Here is a 22,565-nt window from a genome sequence, read left to right as displayed (position 1 = left end):
CTCCGATGGCACACCTCTCGTGACATTCTGACAGACTGTATCAAATCTAGATTTTCCATTTGTTTTGTGATTACTTCGCAGGTTTCTTTTTAAAAAAAAATCAATATATTAAAATCTTTAATTTGTTGCTGCTCCACTCTGTTATGAAACATGCAGTATATGTTTATTTTTGCTGTTGTATTGTGTAAAATCTGATTTCACATTTCATTATATTGACTGCATCTGTTGTGTCTGTTCCACTAGCCTATATCCTTTTTGATGGTTATAGTTTATATTTTTGAGCTGTACGCTGATTTTTATCTCGCAATGTGCCACTGTTTACAAGAATAGAGTGTAATTTCTTGGGTTGTTCCTTTTTAAAATTTGAACAACAGGTGGTGAACTAAATTAGATTTATGAAAAACTTGCCATTTTTCTTATGATCTTCCACTGTCAGCAGTTAAGTTTACTTTCTACAGAAGTATTAACAAATCAGAAAACATAGCTAATTTACATTATTGTGTGAATATCCTGACCTAATTGGTATCTATTCAGGGTTTTGTAAATAGTCCTGTTGATGGTTACTGGTTTCAATTTCTGTGAATCTTATTCCTGTCAGCGCCAAACAAAGAAAGGCAATGTTAAGATAAGGGAGTGTAACACTTTATTATGTCTGTGACCACATATCAGCATAAAGCAACACTTGAGTCAGATGCTAGGTTAGGGGCTATATTCAGTAACATGCTTTAACCTAGATGTCAGATAGGCAATCCTTGCACATTGATGTGATTTTTCTTTTTCTCGCACTAGCCATACTTGTTATGTGAATGAAATTACAGTTTAATGCCACTTAATTAAGGAGGGATTTGTGTTGTGCATCCAGAACCATTGAGGGGAATACCACAAATACTGTGAAATGGGTGACTGTTTGTTTATTTTAAATTTGTATTCCTTCCTAACGATAAACTACATATTAATTAGACAAATCTGAAAATTGGGGCTGGATGCTACATTGCAACCCCCATTCCCCTCCCAAAAAAAACCCAAATGTGTTTTGTTGGGAAGGGGACAAGTGAAGTGTCAGGTGGGTAGCTTCGCTACCTTCCCACCCACTGCTAACTGACTCCCATAATAGGCTAGGTAGGCATATGCTGAAAATAGCAGCCTGCCAGCCCCACTTCAATAACTAATTACAGAACAACCTCGATTATCTGAATGAGATAGGCGGAGAGTATTTTGTTCGGATAACTGATTGTTCGGATAATGTTTTTACGGGACCTTGAGATCTTGTTCAGATCATTCGAAATTCGGATAATTAACATTTGGGTAACTGAGGTTGTTCTGTAAATGTTTATTCGTCTTCTTATTTAGCCTATTGACCAGGATAATATGCTGTCTAAACCATAATATGCTTAGTGTTTGCAGGCCACTTTTTGTAGGTGAGATTAAAAAAAAATGCAGGAAAGGAGCTGGTGCCCACTGTGTATCGGGTGCCCCTACACCCTGCCCATGATGTTAGCACACACTTGGTGTCCCAGAGACACAGAACGTCCGTAGCTCCTGGTCTGCTGTCAAGGGGTCCTTAACGAGCTTCTGCAAAGGCGCTCCTGATCACTCAGAAAAGCTTGAGCGATTCAATGACAATGTCCAGTCGCAAGGTATTTCTGAACGTGGAACAACAACACAATGTGAGAGGACTTGTGACAAGCTGAGTCTCTTTTTCTCATGACAAAAGTAGGTTGAGCTTTCTTTAAAATAATTATAGGTTTGATAGGATGAATATAGAGAGTATGTTTCTCCATGTGAGGAAGAGCATGATTCGACACCATCAATATATTTGGTCTTCGCAATATCTGACTGGAAATTCAGGAAGATCATCTTTATACAAATGTGGAATGAGAATGTGGAAAACCTGTTAGCACAGGAGGCGTTTGAAGTAAATAGTTTGCCTACTTTTTATTTATTCATGAAATGTAGGTGTCACTGGTTGGGTCAGCAGTCATTGCCCATCCCTAGTTGCCTTTGAGAGGGTAGTGACGAGCTGCCACTTGAACCATTGCAGTCCATGTGCTTATGTATGCCACAATGGCGTTCAAGAATTCCAGTCAGGATGGTGAGTGGCCTTGAGGGGAACTTGCAGGTTATGGGTCATATATCTGCTACCTAGATGTAAGTGTTCATAGGTTTGGAAGGTTCTGAGAGAAAATGAGGACTGCAGATGCTGGAGATCAGAGTCTGAAATGTGTGATGCTGGAAAAGCACAGCAGGTAAGGCAGCATCCGAAGAACAGGAGAGTCGAAATTTCAAGCACAAGCCCTCCATCGTAAGCCGTAATGTCAACACTCCTGCTTCTCAGATGCTGCCTGACCTGCTGTGCTTTTTCAGTGCCATACTTTTCGACTTTGGAAGGTGCAGTCTAAGGAAATCTTGGTGATTTTTTTTTGCAGTGTATCTTGCAGACAGTCTAACTGCTGATACTGAATGTCAGTGATGAGGGGAATGGATGTTTGTGGATTTAATGCCAAACAAGGAGCTACTTTGACATGGAACATTTCAAGCTTCTTGAATGTCTTTGGAGCAGCACCCATCCACCCAAATCGGAGAATACCATCAAACTCCTAACATGTGCCTTGTAGATGGTGAACAGGGGTGGGCAATGGGAAGCGGGCAGTGGAGTTGGTCAGGAGATGAGTTATTCATTGCAGGATCTATAGCTTCTGACCTGCTCTTCTAGGCATTGCTTTATTATCGTTAATGGTTAATCCAGTTCAATCTCTGGTGAACGGCAACCCCACTGATGTTAATAATAAGGGAGCAAGTGATGATAATGCTATTGAATGTCAAAGGACAATGATTAGATTCTCTCTTGTTGGTCATGGTCTAATGTTAATTGCCACTTTTCGGCTGAAGCCTATATGTTGTCCAGTTTTGCTGCATTTGGTTATGGACTGTTTCAGTAATTATTTTGAATGATGCTGAGCACTTACCAGTGAATCTTTCCACTTCTGAACGTATGGTGAAGGGAAGGTCATTGATGAAACAGCTGGTGATAGTTGGACCTAGGGCACCATCCTGAGGAACTCCTGCAGATTTGTCCTGGAGCTAAGGTGACTGATGTACCCAGCAATCTGCCTATTGCAGATGCCTCTGTCTGTGATAGTATCAGTAAAAGTAACCAACACACAGACCTTGAGGACACAAAGACCCACCTCTTCACATTAAGAATATCTTACATTGTGTTGTGTGGCACTATCACCATGTCAAATGGGACAGACGATAAACAAATCAAGCAGCTTGAGACTGGGCAACTATGAGGCACTGTTGGCCATCAATAGCAGCAGAGATAGTCGAGCAGGAGGCTGGAAGAACACAGCAAGCCAGGCAGTATCAGGAGGTGGAGAAGCTAATGTTTCGGGTGTAACACTTCAGGACTGGGGGTGGATGTAAGGGAAACGGCAGATAAAGGGGGTGGTGAGGGCAGGGTCGTGAAGTAGGAATAGGTGAAGACAGGTAGAGGGTACGACCTGGTTGGTCAATGGGAGGAATGAATCTGCTAGGTGGCTGGGAGGAGTGGAGGGGGCTGGGCAGTGAGTCAGGGAATGGGAAGGAAGGTTATTTGAAATTGAGAAACTCAACGTTGAGTCCTCCAGGTTGTAGGCTGCCCAGGCGGAAGACGAGGTGTTGTTCCTCCAGTTTACGGTTTGGTTCGTTGTGGCAATGAAGGAGGCCGAGGATGGTCATGTCGGAAAGTGAGTGGGAAGGAGAATCAAAATGGGCAGTGACCACCCCCATTCCCAGTTTCACTGCTCTAAACTGCACCCCCCCTCCAATCACAATAAAGACAAAGTACCCCTTGTCCTCACCTACCACCTCCCCAGTCTTCACATCGTCTTTCCACATTTCTGCTAACTCCAACTAGAGCCCATCACCAAGAACATCTTCCACTCCCCACCCCTCTCTGCCTTCCGCAAGGACCACCCTCCCTCACCCGAACTCCCAGGTACCTTTCCCTGCAACCGGAAAAAATGCAAACCTGCTGCCACACCATCCCCCTCACCTCCTTCCAGAGCCCAAACAGTCTTTCCAGGTGAGACAGAGGTTCACCTGCCTCTCTTCCAACCTAGTTTACTGCATCAGGTGCTGCCGATGTGGTCTTCCCCACACTGGGGAGACCAGTTATAATCTTAGGGAACAGTTTGCCGAGCATCTCAGCCAGGCCCACGGGCCGACTGGACCTCCAGTCACTTCCCATTTTAATTCCCCTTCCCATTCTGACATGAACATCCTCTACCCCGGGCCTGAATGTTAATTGTATAAGTCCTGTTCTTGTTTGTATTACCAAAATACAATACCTTATGTTTATCCAAATTAAATTCCATGTGCCACTCCTCAGTCCATTGACCCAATTGACCAAGATCCCTTTGTAACCTTAGGTAATAATAATGTGCCCATACGTCAACGTTTTCTTTGTGTTCCATATTTCTCTTTTAATTCCATCTAATGCGCATCATTTCACTCCTCTTCCTCCACAACGCTCCCTCCCCAATTACTGAATTACTCTCTATTGTATTAGGAATTAAACCTGTCCAGTCTATATTTGTACAATATGTACTTTATTTAACATGCTTGATTAAGATACAGAAAATTGTAATTTGGATGGGTAAGTATGAGAGAGGTTTCTGGTCAGTCAGAGTGGGGAGGAAAGAGAAAATCTCTGCCTAAAAAGTGGAAATACTGGAATATAGCAATCAAGTAAAACAAAAGTAACAACTTTTCTACAGGGGAAAATCAAACTTATGTTGCAGTGGTGTCTGTGGAAATGTTGTTATAATATAAGAGTGGGTGTCTTGGAAGTAAAATATTTGAGACTCTTGCACTAGGTCATGATCTTCTGAAATGTGGTAGGCTGTTGACCTGGAAGAAAAAATCTTGCACTATATCTGGTTAACTTATACCTACCTGATCCAAATGTGCTTGATGCTGATTCAAAATGGAAACATGTTGCATCTCTAAGTGAAATTGTTCTTCTGTCCTGCAAAAGCTCTGGTTAAAACCTTTCATGTGTTCATGAAAATATAATTAGTTATTAATAAATCAGGGATTCAGTATGAACAATTATAAGTAGAAATTTAAATGTGCCAAACAACTTAAGAATATTGTTGCTATTTAGAGTAAAGAAACTTTCTTAAAATCCTTCTTGAGCAGGTTTGGAATGTCAGTTACTGTAAATCAAATGTGTGATGTTCACTTCCTGCCTTGTTTCATGTTTTGTTGAGTGGGCCTTGATTGGTATTTCATCTGATGTACTTAGACATCTGGTCACAGGTATCAGGAAATCTTACATCATTTTAATTGTTTACACTTGTTTTCTTCCTTTTGTCTTTGGGTGTGTCCATCTGCCTAATAGCATGCCACGTGGTTGCTGGTAAAACAGGAACTAGGGTAAGTAATTATTCTAGGTAATTGTTTTTCTTTGTACTTGTTTTGCAATAATTAAATACTTCATCTGAAACTGCTTTCATTTTCAAAGAAGCTATTCTTTGAAATTACATGGCACTTAAAAACCAGTTAAAACCTTTGTATAATTGAAGATCATCTTATTTCAGCAACAATTTATTTTTTCACTGTATATTTAACTTTCTTCATCAGTTTTGTCTTAATACTCTAACACTGCACCTTTTCAATCTCTCTTTTTTGTTTAAACTAGTGAAAATGAATTTTGACAGACAACTAATTTTTCTCATTCCAGATACCAAGTGTGATGTTGGTTTTACATAGCCATACTGAACAGAAACACTTAAGTAATGTTCAGGCCTTGGTATCTTGAGAGATAATTAAAGCTTTCATAATTTGTCAAAATGTCAATTTTTTGTGGAACTCCTAAAACATTTTCCTAAAGAAAGATAAACCATATTCATAGTTTGTTATTGTTGATGAATAGGTGACCTTTTGAAGTGTTCAAGCACTTCTTGGTGTAAAAATAATCTCAAACCATGTTAAGTCAATGTAAAAATCCACTGTCAAGTCACTGACTGTGTTGTAATGGGCCATGTCCTTCTCAGATTAATATATAGAATCATAGAGATGTCCAGCATGGAAACAGGGCCTTTGGTCCAACTTGTCCACGCCGACCAGATAACCTAAATAAAAGTAATCCTGCTTGCCAGCATTTGGCCCATATCTCTTGCAACCCTTCCTATTCTTATACCTCTTCAAAATGTTTGGTGCTGAAAAATCATGCCGCATTTGAGGAGCAGGAGAATTGATGTTTTCAGCATAAGCCATTCAGGTGGAAGGCGGCTGAGAAATTAATGGGGGTGGGGGGGGGGATGTGGCTCATGGGGGGGTGATGTGGCTCGGGGGGAATGTAGATTGGAAGGCAATAGGTGGATGCAGGTAGAGGGGTGATGGTGATAGGTCACAGCAGAGGCTGGAGTGGATAGGTGGGAAGGAAGATGGACAGGTAGTACAGTTCATGAGGGTGGTGCTGAATTGGACAGTAGGAGCTAGGAGCGGGTGTGGGGGGGAGAGGAGATGAGAAAACTGGTGAATTAAAGATTGATGCCATGTGGTTGGAGGGTCCCAAGGCGGAAGATAAGCCGTTCTTCCTCCAGGCGTCGGGTGGCTAGAATTTGGCGGTGCAGCAGGCCCAGGACTTGCATGTCCTTGTGGAGTGGGAGGGGGGAGTTGAAGTGGTCGGCCACAGGGTGATAGGTTGTTTGTACATGTGTCCCAGAGATGTTCTCTGAAACATTCCACGAGTTGGCGTCCTGTCTCCCCAATGGAGAGGAGACCATATTGAGAGCAATGGAATACAATAGATGAGGTGTTTGGATGTGCAGGAAATCTCTGCCAGATGTGGAAGGATCCTTTGGAGGTGAAGGGGGAGGTTTGGGTCCAGATTTTACACCTCTTGCAGTGGCAAGGAAAGGTGCCAGGAGTGGAGAGTGGGTTGGTGGGAGGCATGGACCTAAAAGGGAGTTGCAGAGGGACTGTTTTCTGTGGAATGCTTCTCAGGGTGGGGAGGGAAATATATCTCTGGTGGTGGAAATGGAGGAGGATGATGTGCTGTATCCAGAGATTGGTGGGGTGAAAGTTGAAGACCAGGGTGTTTCTACCCTTATTGCGGTTGGAGGGTGCCCCTCCACCACCTCCATGACTTTCATTTCCTTGGCCCCCAACACCTCATCTTCACCATGAACATCCAGTCCCTGTACACATCCATCTGCCATGAGGAAGGACTCCAAGCCCTCCACTTCTTCCCCTCCCGCTGACCCAACCAGTACCCCTCCGCTGACGCACTCATTCAATTGGCTGAACTGGTCCTCATCCTCCACAATTTCTCCTTAGAATCCTCCCACTTCCTTAAGACCAAAGGGGTAGCCATATGCACCCGCATGGGCACCAGCTATTTCTGCCTTTTCGTTGGGTACATGGAAGAGTCCATCTTCTGAAGTTACACTGGAACCATTCCCTCCTTCCGCTACATTGACTGTATCAGTGCCACCTTGTGCTATGCGAAGAGCTTGAACAGTTCATCAACTTCATGAATACCTTCCACCCTGACCTCAAGTTCACCTGGACCATCTCCGACACCTCCCTCCCCTTCCTGGACCTCTGCGTCCCCATTTCCAGCAACCGACCCAACATGGCCATCTACTTCAAACCCACCAACTCCCACAGCTATCTGGACTACACCTCCTCCCACCCCCTACCCCCTCCTGTGAAAACGTTATCCCTTATACCCAATTCCTCCACCTCTGCTGTATCTGTTCCCAAGAGAAGCAATTCCATTCCAGAATATCCCAGATGGCCGCCTCTTTCAAGGACTGCAGTTTCCCCTCTCACGTGCTCAACAATGCCCTCCACCGCATCTCGTCCACTTCCCGCACCTGCCCCCTTGAACCCTACCCCTCCAATTGCAACAAGGATAGAACCTCCCTGGTCTTCACCTTCCACCCCACCAATCTCCGAATACAACGTATTTTCCTCCATCATTTCCGCCACCTACAATAACACCCCACCACCAGGGATATATTTCCCTCCCATCCCTAGAAACATGCCACAGAGACCACGTCAGGTCCATGTGCCGTACCAACCAATCCTCCACTCCCGTCACCTTCCCTGGCCATCGCAAAAGGTGTAAAAACTGCACCCTTTAGACTCCATCCAAGTCCCCAAAGGATCCTTCCACATCCAGCAGAGATTTTCTTGCATACCTAAACTCCTCATCTACTGTGTCTGTTGTTCTTGATGTGGTCCCCTCCACATTTGGGAGAAAGGATGCCTACTCGCGGAATGTTTCCAAGAATATCTCTGGGGGTCACATACCAAATAACTTCACTGCTCTGTGGCCAACCACTTCAACTCCGCCTCCACTTCAACTCTGGCAAGGATATGCACGTCCTGGGCTTCCTCTACTGCCAAATCCTAGCCACCTGACACCTAGAGGAAGAACAGCTCATCTTCTGCCTTGAGACCCTCCGACTACACGGCATCAATGTCAATTTTACCAGCTTCCTCATCTACCTTCCTTCCACATCCCAGATCCTACAATCCAACTCGGCACCACTCTTTTGAACTGTCCCACCTGTCCATCTTCCTTCCCACCTATCTGCTCCACCCTCTGTTCCGACCTATCATCATCACCCCAACCTGCATTTGCCGATTGGCTTTCCAGCTACCTTCCCTCCAGTCCCGCCCCTCCCATCCTATTTATCTCCCAGCCCCCTCCACCTTCCTGATGAAGGGCTTCTGCCCGAAACTTTAATTTTCCTGCTCCTCGGATGCTGCCTTGACCTGCTGTGCTTTTCCAGCGCCACGCTTTTTGACTCTGATCTCCATCACCTGCAGTCCTCACGTTCCACTATCCATTGTTACATCACGGGATAAATCCTCTTGCTTAATTTAAACCAGCAACACAGAAAAGATTTATCCTGTGCAGTAATCTGTGAAAATTCAAGAGGCGAAGAGTAAAAAATATTTAAAGTAAAAATTAACAACTTTATTTCTTAAAGCATAACAGAGAATAATTAACTAACAGCTATTTACAACTCCTTCCTCTAACCTATCTTTTAATTTCCCTTTTATAATAGTAGTCCAATAAAACCCCCGAATAAGATTTAACAAAAAATTCAAATTTCAAAACCAGCCAGCTGTTGTATCTTCCTCCATAGATTTGCTCTCCAGCTCGGTGTTATGTTTTTCTCTGAGCAAACTTCTCGAGACAGGTACATCTCAGACAGCTCTGACTAACCGTCTACATCTGTTGATCTTTTGGCAGTTCTCCAAACTGTTCAATTTTTCCCGGTCTTATACTCCCAAAGCATCAGATTGTGTCATTGGCTTTTAATATTATCAATATAATAAATTCAGACTTGATTGGAGTTTGGTTGTTTTGTGGGGGTGTAATTTAAACTGATTGATTGGCAGAATTTGAATTTGTTTTGTCATCTCCAGACAACCCAGCTACCCTAGCTGCTGGATCATGTTACATTGTATCTTAATCAGCACACTTCGTGCTGTCAGGTAGTTCTGCTAGCTTTTCTCTCTCAAAGGTACAGTGCACCCACATCTTCATCACACCTCCCCCCTTAAGAAGAAATGAACCATCAAAATGAAAAGATGGCTTCATTCTTTTTCTATTCTTGAAACAAATAGACTGTGCAGTTTGTTTAACCCAGCCACAATTCTGTTCATGAGTCTTTGGAATGAGGTGGGTGCATTCTTCATTCCAAAGGGCATCATTTTAAACTAATATAGCCTATTGGGGTTACAAACTCAAATTTCTTTTGCCGTATCTGATAAAGGTACCTGCGAGTAACCATGCATTAAGTCCAATTTGTTGATGTAACTAGCTTGTCCAACCTTTTAATAAAGTTCTCTAATCTAGGAATTGGATATGAGTCTCATTTTGTAATGGCATTGACCTTCCGACAATCCACGCAGAATTGTTGAGTTCTGTCCGGTTTGGGAACTAAGACGATCGGCGAACTTCTCTTGCTCTGACTTGGTTCAATGATGCCTTTGTTGAGTCTGGCCTCCACCTCCATGTGGACTTGCCTGGCTTTGAAAGAATTAAGCCAAGAGGGGTGTTGTTGTATTGGAGCAGTACTCCCTATGTCTACTTCATGTACAATAGCACAAGGTCCTCCCCATCTGATTCTTATATATCTCTTCATCCTGCAGTAACAAATCTTTTAACTGCGTTCCATGCTCCTGAGACCGATAGCTTACTAACCTATCCCACTCCCCCATGACTTTTTCATTTTTTAAAATCTATTTTGAGGCACATCAAAATCCACATCATCTGGATTTGATTCCTCACTCTGTGGGGCAGTAACTAACACCTATTTCACCAGTTCTTTCTCTGTAGTATAATATAGTTTCAACATATTCACATGACATACCCAATACCTTTGTTTCCCTACCTGGCATCTTTGCTAGATAGTTCACCTGAATCAACCTTTTCTCAATTTGATAGGAACCACTAAACCTGGCTTTGAAGGGATCTCCTATTACTGGTAATAGTACTAACATGTCATCCCCTCGGGAAAACATCCGAGTCCCTAAGCTTTTATCTGCCACCTGCTTCATTCTACTCTGTGCCCTCATTAGGTGCTGTTTAACTCACCCATCTGACTCACCCACTCGATTTAGTCTGTACCTCACCTCTGATACACAATCGAAGTGTGAGATCTCTGACTATGGTCCTGTCAATTTTTCTTTAATTAATTTCAAAGGGCCTCTCACTTCATGCTTGAATATTATCCCAAAGGGAATGAACTGAGTAGATTCATTTGGGGCATCTGTAAAGGCAAACAATACGAATGGGATACCTTTATCCTAATCATTTGGGTAATCCTGACAGTACACTCTCAACATGGTCTTCAAGGTCTGATGTCACGTTTCTAAAGCACCCTGGGATTTAGGATGATATGCACTGGATTTAAAGTGCTGTGCACCTAAGCTGTCCATAACCCTCTTAAACAGCCTAGCAGTAAAGTTTGATTCTTGGTCTGACTGAATCTCTCTGGGTAGCCCATACCGTGTGAAGAAAGCTACTAACTCCTCTAACCTTTTTTGCCATGATACTCTATAATGGAATTGCCCCTGGAAATCTGGTAAATGCATCCATTATGGTTAATAACTAAAAGTGGGAACCAATACTTCTCGGGAGGGGACCTTAACAATCAATTATAACCTGCATGAAAGGTTCATCGAATGCGGGAATTGGCAACAAAGCTGCTGGTTTTATTACCACCTGTGGCTTACAGACCATTTGGCATGTATGACATATTCAGCAAAAGTTAACCACATCCTTGTGCATTCCAGGCCAATAAAAATGTTTTTGTACCTTAGCCTGAGTCTTCTGTACTCGTAGGTGACCTACAAGTAGTTCGTGAAAGCCAGTAACACCTCCTGTCTGTATGCTACCGGCAACATAATCTGGTGCACGTCGGCCCATTCCTCCTCTGCACTAACCTCCCGTGGTTTCCATTTCCACCTTTAGGATTCTACCTTTCAGGTAACAACCTTCCAGAATATTCTCTCCCCTTTTTTTTTGGAGTATGAATCCACATATATATATCTCTTATCATCTTGTCTTGCTGTTGAAAGTCCCTTAGCCTTTCAGGACTAAAAACTTTTGTCTGACCCTCTGCTTGTTCAGGTTTTTCCTGCAGCATTACATCATTCCCACCTCAGGCGACTGACTGTGTAGAATTTGCACTTTCTCCCCGTGTCTGCGTGGGTTTCCTCCGGGTGCTCCGGTTTCCTCCCACAGTCCAAAGATGTGCAAGTCAGGTGAATTGGCCAAGCTAAATTGCCTGTAGTGTTAGGTGAAGGGGTAATGTAGAGGTATGGGTGGATTGCGCTTCAGAGGGTTGGTGTGGACTTGTTGGGCCAAATGGCCTGTTTCCTCACTGTAGGTAACCTAATCTAATCTTTCTGATCTGTTATGAGAGTGTGATAATTTGTGGGATAGATGGACAGAAATTTAGCATTCTCCTATATAAGATCAGATTGGACTCAAGACTGGGGAAACAGTGGGAGTGATTGACAGAGTGTCAGTTCCTGGAATTCACTTTGCTTTTGGGAATGATTTGGCAGGATCCAAGGTGGGAGTGACACCCCTAGTTGTGGAGAAGCCCAAGGAAGACAGAGAAACCTAGGAGTTAAAACAGAAATATCCTGGTATTTTCCCATCCTGTATGGTAACCACATCCCACTATCATAAGTCACAGCATGAAGCGAAAAGTAAAGAGAAAGGTGAAGGAGGTTCAGTTAGTGGATACCCTGTTTGATTAGATTAGATTATTTATAGTGTGGAAAGAGGCCCACCTAGTCCTATTCTCCTAACCCTATATTTATCCCTGACTCATGCACCTAACATTATGGGCAATTTAGCATGGCAAATTCACCTGACCTGCACATTTTCGGATTATGGAGGAAACCCACGCAGACATGGGGAGAATGTGCAAACTTCACACAGATAATCACCTGAGGCAGGAATTGAACTTGGGTTCTTGGCACTGTGCTAACCACTGAGCCACCATGCTGTATGCATATTCACTCATCCCTTACTATCAGCGACTGGTTAGATCCTGTATCAGTCAAAATTATAACTTCTTGTCCTTCTCTTCCTGTTCTTTCTGAGTAAACTTTACCCACAGAGGCAAATTCTTTGTAGAGATCAGGTACTAACTCCATACCCAACCCCTGCCCAGCCTGTGCACTCTCCTTGGAGTCTCCTTTACTACCTTCACTAATGCCACTGGCTTAGCTGCTTTTACCACATATTTTTCCACAGCGTTTTTCTTTAACGACCAGCACTATGACTTTGTGTCCCACCTTACCACAGTGGAAACACCTGAGGCCTTTCAGCTCCTTTCCACCCAGTTGACCTTTTTTATCTGTAGTAAGTCTTATCAGTGCTCTCTACTTTTGGTTTCGTAGTGTAGAATCTCCTCTTCTTCCAACTTCTTTCTCTCACATGTTACATTATATCTAACTCAGAACACTTGGTGCTGTCAAGTAGTTCTGCTAGATTTTCTGTCTTAAAGGTACAGTACACCCACATCTTCATAGCATCATATACCCATCCAGATGCCTTTTAAATGTTGTAACTGTATCAGGCTCCACCACTTCAGCTGACCACTAATTCCATACACACACCAACATTGCTCCTCAGATCCCTTTTTAAATCTTTCCTCCTCATCTTAAACCTATGGCCTGTAGCTTTTGACTCTTTCTCCCCCCCCATCCCCGTAAGTCTTTTCTGGACCCTTTCAAGTTTCACAACATCCTTCCGACAGCAGTGGGACCAGAATTGCATGCAATATACCAAAATTAGCCTGATCAGTGTCTTGTACAGCCACGATATGACCTCCTAATCCCTAATAGTCAATGCACTGACCAATAAAGGCAAGCATTCCAAAAGCCTTCACTTTCCTATGTACCTGCGACTCCACTTTCAATGAATTATGAACCTGCACTCCAAGGTCTCTTCGTTCAGCAGCCCACCCCAGAACCTTACTATGACGCGTATAATCCCTGCCCTGACTTGCTTTTCCAAAATATAGCACCTCCCATTCACCTAAATGAAACTCCATCTGCCAATCCTCGGCCCATTGGCTCATCTGATCAAGCTCCCGTTTTACTCTGAGGCAACTTTCTTTGCTGTGTATGTAAAGAATGACACTTCAAATCATACAAATTTTCACAATTTCTAATTTACAGGTTCTCTTCAATTGAAATTCCCTTTTCTTGATACAGTGGAATTCTTTATGGTACATTGACACTGTTAACAAAGTCCTTTTGCTGCATATTTGTTATAAAGAAAACTCTGTGGATGTGATTGGTTGCTCCACATGTTTTATTTTGTCTTTGTATGAAACTAAAATTGAGTAATTTGATATCAAATTATTCCATAGGTGGAACTCTAAGTTAATTTGCCATATTTTTTAAGTTAATGAGCAAAATGACCATTTTTTATTGTAAAACATTTGTGGACATTAATTACTTTTTATTGTATTGCACTTTTTAATTCTTTTGAAAAGCAGCTGTATAGATTAAACAACTTGTGTTATAAAAGGTTCATGCAATTATTAGATGATGCGTGATGTGTCATTAAGGCATGACATTTTGAGTGTAATGGTTCCAACTCATTACAGTAGTTGCTTGCTTTAATTGAACCACTAGGTGGCAGTCTATTATGACAAGTAAAGTGAAGGGACATTCCTTAGAGAAAGCTCCACATAGACAAAAACAAAGTCCTAAGCCACACGCAAACTATGCATACGTTTTGCATGACAGCTGGAAATACATTTTCTGTAATTTCTATTATCACTCATAGATATTTAAGGACATAACCAACTAAAGAAATCCATTTCTAGTTTGTTGTGTTGTCAATCTTTAACTGGGAGGCCACAAGATCTTGGATATCATCACTTGTCTGGCTTTTGCTTTGCAATTTTATTTTTTCTTGGAGTAAAAATCAGGACAGCACTCCTATCTCTGAATGGGCTATTCTGCTGCTCCATCGACATGAGCATAGGTCTCTACAGTTGTGAAATTGTCTTATGAAGGACAGAGTGTTAAGACTTGCCTGAGATTTGTACGTAATCTTTCATTGATTGTTCTCAACTTCAGTTGTTAGTTTCCTGACAAGCTGACTAAATATTTTTGAAAAGAAATGGCTTTCTTTGATGCAATGAATAATCACAAGGCATTTCACCGAACAATAATTTGGAAGGCTTAAGACAAGTGAGAAAGATATAGTAAATGTGGAAGGTGGCATTTATAAAATATTTCTCAGGATGTGGACATCCCTGGCTCTGTGTACAGTTGTTGCTGTTCCTAATTGTCCTTGATAAGGTGGTGGTGAGCTCTTATCTTGAACAGTGTAGGTGTATTCAAGGTACTGTTAGGAAGGGAGTTTCAGAATTTTGACTAAGTGACTAAAGAGTAACAGTGAGATTTTTCCACATCAGGATGGTGTGTGGCTGGAGGGGAATTTGCAGGTGACTGTCATCTCCTGTTTCTGCTGCCCTCGTCGTTGATTTGGAAAGCATGGTTGAAAGGGTTTTTGTCAAATGCTACTGTGCATCTTACAGATGGTACATTGGCATAGCAACTGCAGTATGGTGACAGGGGTGAGTGCTTTAAGGTATTGGAAGGAGTGTCAATGAAATGTATTGCCTTGTCTAAAATGTTCCAGACTTCTTAGATATTGTTGGAGCTGCATTTCAAGTAAGTGGAGAGTATTTCATCACACCCCTGATTTGTGTCTTGAGATGGTGGACGGGCTTTGGGAAATCGGGAGATGAATTACTCACCACAGAATTCTCAGCCTTCTCTTGTTGCACAGTATTTATGTTCAGTTCAGCCCCAGGGTGTTGATAGTAGGGGATTCAGTGAAGGTTATACTATTGAATGAATAAGGGCTGATAGTTAGATATTCTCTTGTACAAAGTGTCATTGCCTGGCACTTGTATGAATATCATCTGCCATTTACTACTCCAATCCTGAATGTTGTTCAGGCCTTCTTCCATAGGGACACAGACTACTTCAGCATCCAAAGAGTCACCAAAGGAATAGTTTTTGGGGACACGTGGAAGAAGTCAGATAGATAACAAGGTAATAATATGCGGAGGGAAAAAGATAAGGTATTTAACAGATAAATGCAGATTTAAAAAAAAGTTTCCAAATGTTGCAGTGATGGACAACTAATTTTGTTTTGTAAATGTTAACCTAGGTGAATGACAAGTGTTTTTTCCCCAAGATTGGGGAGTTCAAAAGTAGTGGGTGTATTTTTAAGATGAGAAGAGAAAGTTTACAAAGGATATGAGGGGCAACTTTTTTACACAGAGAATGGTTCATGTGTGGAATGAACTGCCAGCAAAAGTGGTGGATACAGGTATAATTACAATGTCTAAAAGACATTTGGATAAGTACATGAATAGGAAAGGTTTGGAGGAAGATGGACCAAGCGCAGATGGGGCTAGTTTAGTTTGTGAACATGGTCGGTGTAGACCGGTTGGAGCACAGGGTTTGTTTCCATGCTGTATGACTCTGAGAGTGACATGACCACAATATAGTCAGAGCAGATTTGCAAATGGTTGTGCATTTAATGAGTCATAGTACAATATTTCTTTTTATAGGCCTAAAAATGAAGAAGTGAAACTTTAAATGTTTTGGCTCTATTCAGCTAATAATTAACATGAAAATGACTGCTTGCTCTCTGTTAGAACTGACACTGTGAGTGGATGCAGTTTTGATCTTTTTCATTTCCAGGGGCTAGATAATGGTTTAACAACATTGAGAATCAGCAGTGTGTGATACAGAAACTCTCCACTGTAAGGGGATCATTTAAACAAGCATTCAGGAAAAAAAATCTGATTTAGATCAAAACGTATTAGCTAGCTCAGGGACGGAGCAGAAGAGGAATAGTGAATAAATGTTTTGCTTTCAATGCAGCAGGTTAAAGGGTGAGATTCTACTATTCCAGACAAAATCCACAGACTCATGAAATGGGATTCTTCTAAGAATTTAAAACAAAATTATTTTGTGTATTTAATTACTCATGGTAATTTTCAATAATATCATTTTATAACTTAGTTAAACACTGATAAATATCCTGTTCCCTCAAGATGCTAATGAATGTGATTAGTTTTGCTGCAGTTTCTCTGTTTCCACTCACTTTGTCCCCCTTTTCATTCTGTTTCTCTCTGTTCCATCTTCCCCACTTAGAATATTGTGTGCAGTTTTGGTCTCCTTTTCTGAGAAAGGATGCTCTTGCTCTCGAGGGAGTGCAATAAAGGTTTACCAAGCTGATTCTGGGGATGGCAGGACCGACATATGAAGAGAAATTGATTAGGTTAAGATTGTTTTTGCTGAAATTCAGATGACTGAGGGGCAATTTCATAGAGACTTGTAAAATTCTACCAGTACTAGACAGGTTAGATGTTCCCAATGGTGGTTGTGTCACAGTCTGAGGATTCGGGGTGGACCATTTAGGACGGAGATGAGGAGACGTTTCTTCACCTAAAAAGTAGTGAGCCTTTGGAATTCATTGCCACGAAAAGTAGTTGACACCAAAACGTTGAATGTATTCAAGAGGCAGCTAGGTAAAGTACATAGGGCAAATAGGATCAAAGGTTATGGGGAGAAAGCAGGATTTGGCTATTGAGTTGGACGATCAGCCATGATCGTGAAGAATGGTGGTGCAGGCTTGAAGGGCCGAATGGCCTCCTTGTGCTCCTATCGCCTGTGTTTCTATGTAACTTTTTTTTTGTTTAAAACAAGTTCCTATATGTCTGATTTATCCTATTCTAAGTACTTCCTTCTTCAAAAAAATGTAAAGTTAAAATGATTTTAGTACCATATTTATCCTTGACAACTACTGTCCATTTTGGAGATGGGAACAAATTTAGAAGAATGAGTTTTTCATTTTAACGTGTTGAACTATTAGTATATTAGTAATTTGACAAAATCATGTCACTTTTTAATGTGAATTCAGGAATGGATTGTCCCTGAAGTCTGACATTAGCTGGACCATTCTCCTCAACGGCAGTTTGAGGTCAGGTGTGACACACACAAAATTTCAAGAACTGGAAATCTGGTTCCCTCTTTCAATAACAAACATGTATGATGCAGTCTTATGAAGAGATCATGACTTTTTACCTTGATTCTACAAAGATTAGTTTCAGCTATGAGTTGGGGCTTTTGAAAGGAAATGGAGAAACAAGCTGACTCAAAAAAAATCGAGGAATTACAGGACAGTGAATCATCAAGTGAGAAAATGTGGAACAAGTAAAAGTTAGTTAGTTTAACAGGCCCATTTGTTTTCACTGGTATTTGCTTAATTTTTATTGTGTCTATACCCAAACTGTTGACAACATTTCTTGTTTTATCACACCAGCAGGATATAAAACCAAGGAGATACTCAATCAGTGGTCCTCCTGTTAGAGTAAAGAAGCTGGATTTAGTTCTGTGAAGAATGTTCAGCTGCCAAAACCTGAACTAATCAGATGCCAATGTTGAAGTGCTATTCTACAGTTTATTCAGTTCTATCTCAGTCGACATCTAGTCTTTGCATACAACCTCCAGAGAAGGTTCACCCCAGTGTTTTCAGTAAATCTCTCAAACCTCTATCAAACCATATAACATAATAAATGTACATTACTTACTAACACATTTCAAAGGAAACCTTTTATAATCCTCAGATCTGTTTACAACTAGGTATACATCTAACTTTGTTTATACTGAAATAATTGTTAAAAGGTTAATTGCATTACTGGGGTGCTTTTTTGGAGGATGTGAAGACAATTAGCGTCATAGAGATGTCCAGAGTAATTTGTATTTTGTTTTCCATTTTCGCTCCATTTCAACATTGCAAACCATTTTTTTCACACTTTTTGCACAATGAAAGCAACATCATAGTAGGAGCAAAACTTACTTGGATAACTGTCTGAACCGTGAGGTTACAACAATAGCAGCAAAAACAGATATTGGTGGAGAAACTCAGAAAACTAGCAGCATCTGTTGTGAGAGAGCAGAGTTAACATTTCGGTCCAGTAACCTTTCTTCAGAACTGAGATTCCAACTTTTGATTTCCTTTAGTTATATTTTTGAAAGTTTGAACTAAATTGTTCATTTGAGCAGGAAGGGTGGTTTCCATATCCAGTTTGTAGAATGAGATGTGAAAATAGCCCAGGGAATTTCTTTTCATGTAATACTTTGTAACTTGATTTTAAAACTGTCTAATTTATACATATGAAAGAGATAGAATATTTAATATGCATAGCTTTCATTGTAATTTTGACATTGAAAATGTTATAATACATCATTATTTGTCAAGGTTTCTGTGTAACAGGAATGCTTGTATACAAAATCTTGAGAGTACTGCAGTTTTAACAGTTCCAGCAGTAGTTTTCTCTATAACCTGAAATGTTTCTGAGTCAAAGTAGTACATTAGCTCCTCTTTGGTTATGAGGTGGAAATTTAAATCCAAGTTTACTGCAAGTTGTAAAGCCTGGCAATTTATTTTTTCTTTAGTTTTAATCTCCAATTTATACCTAAGACGTTTACACAATTCCTTTTACTAATAATATTTAATGTTGTTGTATTTTGAAGCCATATAATTCCAGTTTTCCAAGTTCTAATGCTATTCTGGTCATTTACATTCACTGCATAATGCAAGACTGGGAGGAGATTTTCAAGTATCAAACTCTTTCTGTTTAACAGACAACAAGGGAACATTTTAAAAAAGGATGATATTTTACAACTTAAAGAAGTCTACAAGTGGATAACTCATCCTCTGCTTTCTGAGGAACTGGGGGTGCCTGTGGATGGGAAGGTACAGCATTTGATCCAGCATTTCAAGATGATCTTAGGCAATGTTTATTTTTATTACAATTGCAATTTCAAAGTTCAAAATGTTAGAAGTGAACTTGTAGTGCAATGTATTAGGAGGATTTATTTTTAGAATTATTTTATTAGAATTACTGAAATGCTAAATTGGTCGTCTTTTTAAGCAATCAAATCTTATTGACATAAGAATATTTCAGAATCACCTATATTTTGAAGGAAAAATGGATGGAATACACATGACTATTTTGTATTATATCGTTTTCAATTGGAAGTAAGCTGGTTTTGTTTTTTGGTAAATAGTTATAGTATTTGGTTACTTTCTTGAATTCATCAGGCAGAAACTTTTAGCTAACCTACAAAGATTGCAATATTAGTTTATTTACTGGAGGATAAATTGCCTTTGTTTCAATACTAGAGCTTATTTGAACTAAGTGTGGTTTTTGCACACCCTGAAACAGACGGGGATTGCCACTTTTTGTAAGTTATCCTATTTAATATTCTCCTATTTGCTGAATACTAATATATTTTAATAGTTTATTTACATATAACTAACTTAATGCCAATAGCAAATTATCACTTGTGAAATGTGTATGAATAAATTATGTTTTCTTTTGTTATCAGCACAGTAACAGTACAGTTTCTAGAATTGTTAAATGAACGTGATTTTCACTTTTTTGTTGTATCAATTTTCATTCTTGACAAAAATAAAGTCATTTATGAAAATATACTGTCATGAATATGTTTTTAGCCCAATGTTTCCAATGTTAGATGTGTTTGTGCAGTCACAACCCACAACTCAAATCATTAACTTAAATTATGAACAAGAATATTCTGAACACTACTTGTAAAACACTGCTTTCTAACTTCCTCCAATCTGAATGATTACTATTTTGTCCTGATCTCCACTTCCTTTTGTTAGTCAGTTGTTTTACATTCACTTATTTGTCTTCAATTCTACGTGACCTAACCTTTTGTCATGCTGTGGCATGGAGGCTTTGAGTTATGAAAATAGGCTGGATACATTGGGACATTTTTCACTGGAGGGTAGGAAGTTGAGGGATGACCTTATATAGGTTTATAAAATTATGAGGGGCATAGATAAGGTGAGTAGGAAGGGTCTTTTCCTGAGCATGGGAGAAACCAAGGGGCATATTTTTAAAACAAGAGGAGAAAGTTTTTTAAAAAAAACTGTGGGGCATTTTATCAAACAGGGTTTCAAAATCGAAGTGTATGGCATTTCCTATGTTCTCCTTGTATATACTTCCTGTTATCCTTTAAATAATTCTTAACCTTTTGGAGCCCATGCTGATTATTTCTTATTCTTTTCTCTGATTTTTATGTGCACGCTTCTATTGGATCCTAGTTTTTCTCATCGCTTATGTTAAGCTGTTTAATTTACAGTTGACAAGTTTTGTTCTATTTCCCATTTTGTACATGAAAATAACATTTGCCAACTTTTTTTCTCTAATACTAGTCCTCCTTCTATAGATCACGTGTACATATAAAATAATGTGTCTGCTACCAGTTCCATGGTTTGCATGAGTGTACCTGAGTTCAAACAATTTGGACTTGGAGAATTGCCTTCTTAATTTTGCTACTTTGTCAATGATTCTTCTCTCACTCTCTAACTTAATTGGATCAATAGAATCATAGAGCTATACTGCATAGAAATACTCCCTTCGGTCCATTTAGTCCATGCTGACCATTTTTTCAAACTAAGCTAGAACCAGCTGCCTGCACTTGGCCTATATTTCTCCAAACCTTTCCTATTCATGTACTTAAATGTCTTTTAAATGTTGTAACTGTACCTGCATCCATCACTTCATCTGGCAGTTCATTCCACATATAAACCACTGTCTGTGTAAAAAAAGTTGTCCTTCGTGCCCTTTTTTTAAAAAAAAAACTTTCTCCTCTTGTTTTAAAAATATGCCCCTTGGTTTCTCCCATGCTCCGGAAAAGACCCTTACTACTCACCTTATCTATGCCCCTCATAATTTTATAAACCTATATAAGGTCATCCCTCAACTTCCTACCTTCCAGTGAAAAATGTCCCAATGTATCCAGCCTATTTTCATAACTCAAAGCCTCCATTCCACGCAACGACCTGTTAAATCTTTTCTGAGCCCTCTTCAATTAGATAATATTTTTCCGATAGCAGGGTGGCCAGAACTACTTAGTGTTACAGAAGAAGCTATACCAACATCCTGTGCAGTCTCAACATGACATCCCAACACCTGTACTTAAAGGTCTAAGCAATGGAGGCAAACGTCCTAAATGCCTTCTAAACCACACTGTCTACCTGTGACACAAATTTCAAAAATTTATGTACCTGATCCCCTACATCTCTCTGTTCTATGATACCAACAAGATCCCACCATTAATTGTATAAGCCCTGCTCTTGCTTGTTTCACTAAAATGCAATGCCTTGTATTTATCCGAATTAAACTCTATCTGGTACTCCTCAGCACATTACCTCAATTGATCAAGATCTCTTTGTAATCTTAGATAACCTTCCTCACTATCTACTATGTCAAAAATGTTGGTGTCAACCACCAATTTACTAACCATACCTCCTATATTCTCATCCAAGTCATTTATATAAATGACAAATAAAAGTAAACCCAGTAATGATTCCTGCAGAACACCGCTGGTTATAGGCACCCATTCAAGAAGTAACCCTTCACCACGACCATCTGTCTCCTACCGTCAAGCCAATTTTGCATCCAGTTAGCCAGCTCACTCGGAATCCCATGTGATCTAACACTACTAAATAGACTACCATGCAGAACCTTGTCAAAGGCTGGAATCGAACGTGGATCCCTGGCGCTGTGAGGCAGCAGTGCTAACACTGAGCCACTGTGCCACTCCAAGTAGATATGTTTACAAAATTATAGACAAATTCATTCGTAACCTTTGCACTCTTAAAAGTACCACTTTTTTTTAAAAGAAAAGATCCTTTCCTGCCATTGTAGCCTCCCTCTATCTCCCAATCCTCTCTGCAACCCAATAAAAGTGTCAAACATTTGGATTTCAATCCCTGAAAATACTGGGTACTAGAATGTGGATATTCCCTGGTTTGCTAAAACATTGTTTATCCCTAATAATCTTCAGAGCTTGACATAGGTGTCAAGACGGACAATAGGTGGAAGGAGGGGTATACCTTAGTATAGTGGACGTGAGGAGGACCTCTCAAACTTACTGTCAAGATGGTT

At 40.4% G+C, this 22,565-nt stretch overlaps 1 protein-coding gene across 4 annotated transcripts in view; it reads left to right on the top strand.

The window, feature by feature from the left end:
* pus10 (pseudouridine synthase 10) overlaps positions 1–22,565 on the top strand; it is a 95,523-nt gene that overhangs the window by 18,385 nt on the left and 54,573 nt on the right. For all 4 annotated transcript variants that reach the window (XR_009645119.1, XM_060831545.1, XM_060831543.1 and 1 more), the window contains exons 6-8: positions 5,387–5,421; positions 19,228–19,339; positions 19,769–19,830. Coding sequence is in view for 3 of the 4 variants with exons in the window: in XM_060831545.1 (XP_060687528.1) it covers positions 5,387–5,421; positions 19,228–19,339; positions 19,769–19,830 (209 nt within the window). In the remaining variant the exon portion in view is untranslated. The remainder of the gene's footprint in view (positions 1–5,386; positions 5,422–19,227; positions 19,340–19,768; positions 19,831–22,565) is intronic.

This window comes from Hemiscyllium ocellatum, chromosome 10, assembly GCF_020745735.1.
Source record: "Hemiscyllium ocellatum isolate sHemOce1 chromosome 10, sHemOce1.pat.X.cur, whole genome shotgun sequence".
NCBI classification, from domain to species: domain Eukaryota; kingdom Metazoa; phylum Chordata; class Chondrichthyes; order Orectolobiformes; family Hemiscylliidae; genus Hemiscyllium; species Hemiscyllium ocellatum.
The sequence above is the reverse complement of the archived record's forward strand: the minus strand, read 5'-3'. Positions and strand labels throughout refer to the sequence as shown.